We start from the raw sequence: 9,801 nt of genomic DNA, 5'->3' as shown, positions 1-9,801 counted from the left end.
AGATAATGAAAAATAGACTCACACACACACACATAAGACAAAAAATAAGCTTTGGGAAACCCTTCTGGGAGAAAACCCAATTGGAAGGTGAGGTCTCTTCGCTCTCTTTCTCTATCTGAAAATATGGCTACAGGTACAAAGAAGCAATGCCTGTGACCCATGGGTTGCTACAATGTACAAATTATCTCTATGTGCTCTACCTCCTATCTCTCTTGGCTATCTTTGCTCAACTATGGAACAAAATTCTCTTGAAAAAATGGAATGAATCTTCCTCCTATTGGCTCGGTTATAACACAACCTGATAGCCTACTAGTGGTTAAGTTTGAATACATCAACTCTTAATTAGAGCTACAATGTAGACTCTTCTAGAGTATTTTACATCAAAAACATGTGGCTAGCCCCTTTTCCATGAATAATGGGGGCTGATACAACATCCTCCCGAACTATAGGTGTGAAAACAGGAAGGTTAACTTCTGAGTGGAATAAATTTTGCATACGGACTTCAATTGACGTACTTCTTGTGTCAGTGGAAAGATATCTATTTATAGAACAACATGAAAAGGTGAGGCACTAAAGAGACAAATTTTTAGTATGATGCCTCAAAATTCTCCCGGAAGGTTTCAGACCCCGTTTTTCCAAATTATGTCCTGCGAGTAAAAACAATCCCGTGAGTTGATTCCTCCACATTTTTCCACTTTGAATGCATCGAAATGGATGAAAAAAATATAATGATCCAATCCATATCAATTTGTATGTTTTTTACATTGGGATGGTCAATTGTTTGTTTAGTTTGTTGAATTGGGTCGAGGTGTCACGAGAGATCCTCTTGATGAGGTGCAGAGTTTATATGGTGTTGGGATTTTTGGGCTCGAAGCCTATTGTCAAAGGTGGGTTCCTACGAGTGTCTTGGTTACGACAAGGGGTTATCTTTTTGGCGTTGCCCGTGGTAAAGAGAGGTGTGGGATCCTAGAAAGAAGATAGCTAGTCTTTGGTCATGGGTTATAATTTGCTGGGTATTTGACCTCATTTTTGTGTGCTCGGTCTTGTGTGTGTTGGGGATGGGGTTAGTGTGGTAACCTGGAGGGTGCATTGGGGGAAGGGGGTATATCTTAGACAGTTGGGGCAATTTGTATTATCCTGGCTCCCTTGGCAAAGAGGACGTGCTCGACGGGGAGTTGGATCCCGAGGCCATGGGAAAAAAAGTGCATAATTTATGATATAATTGTGTAATTACATCATATAAATGGTAAAGATAAATATAATTATTTTTTTCCAACATTTACGCTATTCAATAAATACAATTTAATGATATTTTTTTTTTAAGAAAATTTCAACATCATTATTTTCCCATCAATCCTCTTGAACTTCTATATTTCTCAAATTTGGTAGCTTATCTATCCTGTTATCAATCCCTTCAATGAGTGGAAATCTCTTATGATCAACACCTAAAGTTTAAGGATAATTTGTTCATGCCACACAACATTTGATGATGAACTTGCCAAACTCTCTAACACAGGTAACTCCCTTAGCTTCAAACTTTCTAACATCGGAAATCCACTCATACTTTCCCATGTCTTGATTCCCAGCTCCTTCAACTTAATGCACCTGTCTAATGACAATGCCCTTAAATATGGAAACCTCTCCAAGGGAGGAATATTATCGAGTTGAAAACATCTCCATGAATATAACCTCTCCCATTGTAGAAAGTCGTAGATACAATTGGGTAGACCTCTGCCATGGTAATTTCCAAGCCAAAATATATGTAGCTTCTTCCTGTTCTGCGTGTCTTACGGGAGATCCTCCACCACATCATCATCTTCCACATCGAATGCCAATGTTAGGTCCCTCATCTCTGACCAACTTCCCATTGTACCCACTTTAACTCCAGACCATATTCCCTCTGCTTTAATTCCTGCCTTTACATGTACGTCAAGCTCCATCAAATTTGGGAAATTTGTGAACCTCAAACTGCAAACATCACTCTTCATTTCCTTCACTCTGATGTCCACAATTGCAATACATTCAATGATGTAAGCTGATAGATCTCACGGGGAATTCCTTTTAAGCTACAACAACTGTTTAGATTTAAAGTCTTGTGATTTTCAAGTTGTCCCATCATACAAGACAACAATTCTAGCTGTGTACATGCATAGAGATGCAAAAACTAAAGTTGAGAAAGATTGCATATGTCTTCAGGTAAGCCCTTGATTAAGATCTTCTCCAAATTGAGACACTCGAGCTGTCTAAGTTGCCAGAGTGATATGGGCAACGACTCTATTTTTGTGCCACGCAAATCCAAAACCCTGAGAGAGGTGAGATTGATTAAGAAACCATTTGGAACCTCTCTTAAACTTTGATTATAGCTCAACATCAAAGTGAGGAGGTTGTGGCATCTGAAATTGATTGGAAAAACAGAAATATTATTATGCCCAATTGCTATTCTTTTACGATTGTTGATCCCTTTTTCAGCGCCCGGAAACTTTTGGAGGTTTTGACGTGTCCTGAAGAAACATGCTTTTCCTTCTCCGCAATATTCATTAATTATAGGTATTTTCAATATTGGAAATTAAGGTAATGAATAAAAATGAAAAGATACCAGTAACATTTGTGATGGTTGTATATAAGTTTGAAATTTTAGAGGTAGAGGTAGGGAAAATTCAATTTAAGGATTCTAATCTCACAAAAACACTAACCATGGAACATGTTAAGGATTGTATTTTTTTATTCATTGTTACCATGTTCATCTGAATCATACCAAAAATACGAAAATTCACATATTCGATACGAATGTCGTATTATTCGTTGAAATTCGATTCAATTTTAAGGATAAATGGTTAATTGATGAAGATAGACCGATTTTTCATTCAGTAATAGAGGTGATGAATGGAACTATTCACACAAATTAATAGTAGTGGGATGGAGTCCATGCAGAAGGCAAGAAAATATAGGGAAAAAAATAGAAAATCATAGTGAAATTATAAAGTTTACCATTTTCCAATTTCATTTTTTCTTTCAAAAGCTCAAAAAACCTAGAAAACGGGAAAGGAAGTAATGTGTGACTGAGCGTTAATTTGTAATAAAGTGCTAATCTTAAAAAGAGTGATTGATTTTGACATATTTTTAAAATATGTCTGTATACATTAGGAAGGATTTTAGATAAATATTTTTTTAAATAGAAAAATATTTTAGATTTAAGTTTCGAAAGGAAGAGAAGTTTTGGAGGGAAGTGGGATTTTAGATAAATATTTTGTTAAATAGAAAAACATTTTAGATTTAAGTTTTGAAAGGAATAGAAGTTTTGGAGGGAAGTGATAAGTGTGGTTTTTAATTCAAAATAAATTCATAAAAGAGTGACTGAAAGGTATTGCTCTTACAAGGACAAAGTCTAAAATATGTACAATGTCTATTTTTTTTATTAAAATTTTTTGATTCGAACTTTAATAGTATCATATTGAATTCAAATCCGAATTCAAATTCGAACTTGGTAACTATGGTTTTATTATCCATTTATGGTAAAGAAAGTGTTGAGAAAGATCATATTAATTTTGGGTGGTTTAATTTTTGCAATTCATAATAAATTAATTTCCTTGGATAGGGTGATATGTACAGAAAAAAGGGAGGAGTGGTGGGATGCAACTACCCCACATAGCAAATTGCTAGGGGCCATGGCATTCCACCTCTCTGGATTTTTAATAGTGCATGATCTGGACATTAGTTTCGGGAGTTTTAATAGTGCATGATTTGGACATTAGTTTCCAAATAATGATACATATATAATGTCGTTGGGAGGAGAAGAGAAGGATCTCTAAGAAATATAAATATGTGATGGGAGTTATGTTGTGTGTTTTTAGCATGGGGTTGTTTACAGGGCACACTATTGAAGCTGCCTATGAGAGAATTGATTGTCAGACTCCATTGACAAGATGCTGGCCAAGGGAAGATAATTCATGCCCATGGTATTTAAGGATGATACAATAGGTAGTCATGGTAACCAGGTGATTGGGGTAGATCAACTACGATATTATTTTGTTGAGAGAGGGGGGAACTAGTAAGCCCCATGGAACAAAGACATTCGACATGAGATAGACACGAGGGCTTCACTCAATGAACCTTTGACATATCACATGTATTCGTGGCATGCTAAACAATACCCTTAATTTGACTATATATTGGAAAATACCTCTAAAAATCACATTATTTAATTCCCTACTTATACGAACCCAATACACCTTTCCAATTAAAAAAAAAACTTACTTTCATTACATATTGTAGGTATCCATTTTTTTCATTAACATTTTTTACACTACTTTATATTTTTTCATTGACTTTGAGCTCCATTTTTCATACATGCCAATATAAAAACTTTTTACCCCCTATTATATGCTCAATATATTATGTGATTTTTTTCTCAATATATATCCCCCAATATGAAGGCACATGATGTGGTATTTCTCCGCCAGTGAAGCCCTCATGGGGATAGGTACAAGCCAATTAATCAAAGTAGGCATAGTATAAGACAATTTGGTTCTATGGGGGTTGGAGCAATCACTTGTGGGTGGAAGACCTGTTAGATTTCTATGGGCAAAGTTCGGGTTTCTAAACACTGCTACAATGTAGGATTACGCCTAGCATCAATTCTATCAGTGCATGGTAGATCCTAACCCTTTTCACTGGTTTCTACTTTGGAATTGGTATTGTTTAGTTGCACCTCCAGAGTAGTGGTATCCTTTGTTTTTAAGTTCGATTAAAAAAAATATCTCAATCACCTTTAATTGATCATAATGTTATTAAACACATAAAATAACATTTTGTTGCGCAAAAGAAAAAATCTGAAAACCCAAAATCTAAAATAATGAGAACAATTTATGATTATTATTATTATTATTCATCTATATCCATTCAACATTTTATTATAGTTACTCATCTATATCCATATAACCTACCAAACACAGAATTCCTTCCACTTAACCCAGCAAACATGAATCCCTTCAACTTTCCAATCAAACATCGAATTCGCTCCACTTTTTCCATTTTTTGTATGACTGATCAATAAAGAATTTTAATGTGATCCAACTAGTACAAAGATGATAGCAATCACATAACATACATTTATATTACTAGCACAACCACACTAGTAATGTGGTTGATATACGCCGAAGACATCATTTAACAAAAACTCCTCCATATTTATCAAACTGAAACCCTCGATTTCTTTGGCTTTTTTTTAAAACAATATATACTAGCACAACTATGAAATTATGAGTATATCGGTGTGGCAACTGAAGCCAATACATTGCATCAAAGTACATGACAACAAACATAGTTTAGAGAACTCCACAAATCTCTTCAACCAAGCTTTTTCTCATCGCAACCCCAAACAAATGGTTCATTTATTTTAATTGTTCTTGTATGCTTAAGATACATTACTTTTGAAAATGCATAATATGATTTAAAATTTATAACATGAAAATCAAACTCCAAAATTAATTTGGAAATTGGATGGATTCCAAAATAGAGATTATGTAAATCATAACATCAATACTTTAAAAGTAAAATTGAGTATATCATGAATTTGAACAAAATCACACCTCTGTGTACTCTATCAAATTTGATGTAAAAAGTATTGAAATCTTCAATACCTCAAATACATGTGTCTATCTGAATAAGTCAAATATGTCATTCTAACATGATGAATTTGTATAGTTTAAAAAAAATCCACAATAAAACACTTTCGATATAAATAATAAATAATGATCAAATAGTGAAAAAAAATCATATAATTTTACCTCACTTTTAACAAACCTGGACTTTTTAGAAATTAATATCCTCGATTTTAACATTACTTTTAAAAATGAATATATATATTCTTTCCATTAAAATCAATAATACAAACAATGTTATTCATTTACTATCACATTACTTTAAAATATATATTCTTTCCAATAAAATCAATAATACACCCAATGTTATTCATTTACTATTGAACATATCTTCCACTCGCATGTTCTTCATATCATTGTCGTATCCATTGCTATTGTTGACCATATAAGACGCATGTTCTTCATATCATTGTCGTATCCATTGCTATTGTTGACCATATAAGACGCATGTTCTTCCTATCATTGTCCTATCCATTGCCATTGTTGACCATATAAGACGTAATTTCGGCAAAGTATTAAAGTTATATATTGGCACAAATAAATAATATATTCAACATTAAAAATTTTATTATTACCACAAATAAATAATATATTCAACATTATTTTTTTTTCAAACATTTACACTATTCAACAAATACAATTAAATGATCTAGTTTTTCTTTGGAAATTTCAACATCATTTTTTTTCCACCAATCCTCTTGAACTTCTATTCTTCTCAAATTTAGTAGCTTGTCTATCCCGGTCGGCAATCCCTTCAATGACGGGCAATCTGTTATGGTCAACACCTGAAGTTTAGGCATAGTTTGTTCATTCCACACAACATTTGATGATGAACTTCCCAAACTCTCTAACACAGGTAAATCACTCAGCTTCAAACTTTCTAACATCGGAAATCCAGTCATACTTCCCCATGTCCCGATTCCCAGCTCCTTCAAGCTGATGCACCTGTCTAATAACAATACCCTTAAATATGGCAATCTTTCCAACAGAGGAAGATTCCCGAGTTGAAAACATCTCCACAAATATAACCTCTCCAATTGCGGAAACTTGCAGATACAATTGGGTAGACTTCTGCCATGGTAATTTTGAAGCCCAAATCTCTGCAGCTTCTTCATGCTCTGCATGTCTTGCGGGAGATCCTCCACCACATCATCGTCTTCCACATCGAATGCCAATGTCAGGTCCCTCATCTCCGACCAACTGCCCATTGTACCCACTTTAACTCCAGACCGAATTCCGTCTGCTTCAATTCCTGCCTTTACATGTACAGAAAGCTCCATCAAATTTGGGCAATTTGTGAGATCCCTCAAACTGCAAACACCACTCTTCACTTCCTCCACCTCCATTATACTGTTAAACACTGTCTCTGATGTCCACAAATATAATGTATTCAATGATGTAAGCTGAGAGATCTCACTGGGAATTCTTGTTAAGCTACAACAATTGTTTATACTTAAAGCCCTGAGATTTTTCAGCTGTCCTATCGTACAAGGCAACGATTCTAGCTGTCTACACTCATCGAGATGCAAAAACTGAAGCTGAGAAAGGTTGCATACATCTTCAGGTAAGTCCTTGATTAAGGTCTCGTACAAACCGAGATACTGGAGCTGTGTAAGATGCAACAGTGACATGGGCAACGATTCTATTTTGGTGCCAGACAGATCCAAAACCCTGAGAGAGGTGAGATTGATCAAAAAGCCATCTGGAACCTCTCTTAAACTTTGATTATAGTCCAACATCAAAGTGAGGAGGTTGGGGCATCTGAAATGCTTTGGCAAAACAGAAATATTATTATGCCCAAGTGCTATTCTTTTGCAATTGTTGATCCCTTCTTCAGCGCCCGGAAACTTTTGGAGGTTTTGACGTGTCCTGAACAAACATTGCTCTTCCTTCTCCGCAATATACATTGCCAAGTCATGGACAACATCGTGAACCTGTATCATCTTAGAGCCAAAATCCTCATAAACACTCTGAAACAAGCATCGTTCTACTAATAACTCTGCATACCTGAGTCCCAAGTCCATTAAGTAGCTGGTCTCTCTGCTCTTGACCAGTCCCTCCCCTATCCACATTTCCACCAGTGGATTCACATTAATTTGCCAATCTTCGGGGAAGGTAGCACAATACAAAAAGCAATTCTTCAACACGGAGTCAGGCAAACAATCGTAACTCCATTTCAGCCGCGAATAAAGACCTTGACCAACGCCGCTGTATCCTAGAAAACCGGGATCCATATTTTTCATCTGATGGAGAGCAAAATGCCACTCACTTACGCTAGTCTTACCTTTCATGGCTGCCGCTACAACATTTATGGCCAATGGCAGACCATTACACTCTCCCGCAATTTGTGTGGCCACATTCTCTATATCTTTTGTCGGAGCACTGCCTGTTTTGAAAGCTCCTCTGCAGAACAATTGCCACCCTTCATCCCTGGATAGCGGTTGTATTTCTATGGAGAAGTCATCTGCCCCCATTCTTCTAACCACATCAAAGCTGCGCGTAGAGATTAGGACTCTGCTACCTTTATCATTATCCACAGGGATGCCCAATTCTTCGTCCAGTTGAAGTTCCCTCCACAAATCATCTAATATGAGAAGAAATTTCTTTTCCCTCAGACATGCAAAGAGCTCCATCTTTGCTAACTCAACACTAGAGCTGCTCCCAAGATTTAAATTGATTTGCTTTGCAATATCAGCCTGCAAGCCTGAAATGCTATAATTTTGAGAAACAACTGTCCAAATTACGGCTTCGAACAAGTTACCTTTCTTGTAGGCGTTGTAGATGGTTTTGAGGAGAGATGTTTTGCCGATGCCTCCCATGCCGTAAACACCAATTATGCGAAATTGCTGATCTTCGTCGTCAAGCCATGTCTGCAGCCGCATCTGGCAGGATTTAATCCCCAATCCCACAAAGCCCGACTGTGGTACTTGCTGAAGCAACGCCTCCGATTGCAGTGGTGCCGCCGCTAAAATCCCTTGAGATCCGAGAAATGTTGAAAAATCCCGTTCAAGATCGATAAAGAGTCGACGAAAATTTGCATTCCATTCTCTAGCTTGCGTGGAGACTCTTGGTCTACAGAGGAAACAATCCAGACACCGTTTCTGTATCGGGGTCGGTATCTGGGCGCGATCCAAGACTTGTTCGGCCTCCTGAAGAGAACGGTGGAGCCTTTCCACCCAGTCTTTAACGGTGTCTGGTGGACTTCTTCGCTCGCGCTCAAATCGATTGGCAATATCTTGTAAGAGGGCTTGTGTACGACACAGCTTATCTTGCAGAAGGAGACTATTTTTATCCAAATTAATCACATCATTTATGAGTTGGATCAGTGGAGAAATAACAATGGTGCTTATGGCGCTGGACGCTGCTCCAGTCAAAGTGTCCTCCATGGCTTTTTGCAACTTCAAACAAAGACACAGCAGAGCAAAGACAGAGACAGAATGAAGATGCAGAGAAAAAGATCTGCAAATTTGTATGCAAGGGAGTTGAGGAAAAGCAAATTAAACTGAAGAAATTTGCAACTAACTTGTATGTATGCGGTTGAACTGGATGCAGGAACTGAGAGGAAATCGGTGGAATTAATAGGAGAAACTGCGGTTTTTCTTCATGTTGGCATTTTATGCTTTGCGTGTTACTTTTGTCATCGCATCTTGGACTATTGAGGCTCTGTGATGTAGACAAAAAGATGTCGGAGCAAGAAAAGCATAACGGGATTTAATTTACAATGAATTTGTATTTAGTGTGGTCTTTTAAATTTATTTAGTGTGGTTTTTTAAATTTTTTTATTAATTTATTGAAATTACAATTGATGAGTAACTTTGCAGATAGGAGTTTTCAAATAACAGAAATCAAAGTTTCAATTTAAATTTTTCAACCAAATTTAAAAAAAGAAAAGAATCCAACTATTAAACCAGAAACAATTGTGTTTTTTTTCAAATTTGGAAAAAAAAAATCCAAATTATACTAATAAAGTTCATAATTTTCTTTTTGTTTTTCACAATGTTAATTAAGTTTTTTTTTAAGCGAAAACAAAATTGTAACCTCAACAAACAATGCTTTTTTCCTTACCGCTGGATCTAATGATTCCAATTTCCAATGCTTGTTTTCTTTGTGTTCACATCTTGTGCTTTAAGTTTTGCTTTGG

The 9,801-nt window shown here is 36.1% G+C and overlaps 1 protein-coding gene across 1 annotated transcript; it reads right to left on the bottom strand.

Moving 5' to 3' along the window:
* Positions 1 to 6,202: 6,202 nt before the first annotated feature.
* LOC149149639 (disease resistance protein RPS2-like) lies at positions 6,203 to 9,292 on the bottom strand. The gene has a single exon (XM_089440234.1). The coding sequence runs from the start codon at positions 9,044 to 9,046 to the stop codon at positions 6,284 to 6,286; it is 2,763 nt and encodes a 920-aa protein (XP_089296360.1). The 5' UTR covers positions 9,047 to 9,292; the 3' UTR covers positions 6,203 to 6,283.
* Between the last annotated feature and the right edge of the window lie 509 nt (positions 9,293 to 9,801).

Source organism: Pinus tabuliformis, chromosome 9 (genome assembly GCF_031772625.1).
Source record: "Pinus tabuliformis cultivar Carrire ecotype Pingquan chromosome 9, CPIR1, whole genome shotgun sequence".
NCBI lineage: Eukaryota > Viridiplantae > Streptophyta > Pinopsida > Pinales > Pinaceae > Pinus > Pinus tabuliformis.
The sequence above is the reverse complement of the archived record's forward strand: the minus strand, read 5'-3'. Positions and strand labels throughout refer to the sequence as shown.

Excerpts from the sequence above, each read along its gene's own strand:
- LOC149149639 (XM_089440234.1), bottom strand. The coding sequence starts at position 9,046 with ATGGAGGACACTTTGACTGGAGCAGCGTCCAGCGCCATAAGCACCATT.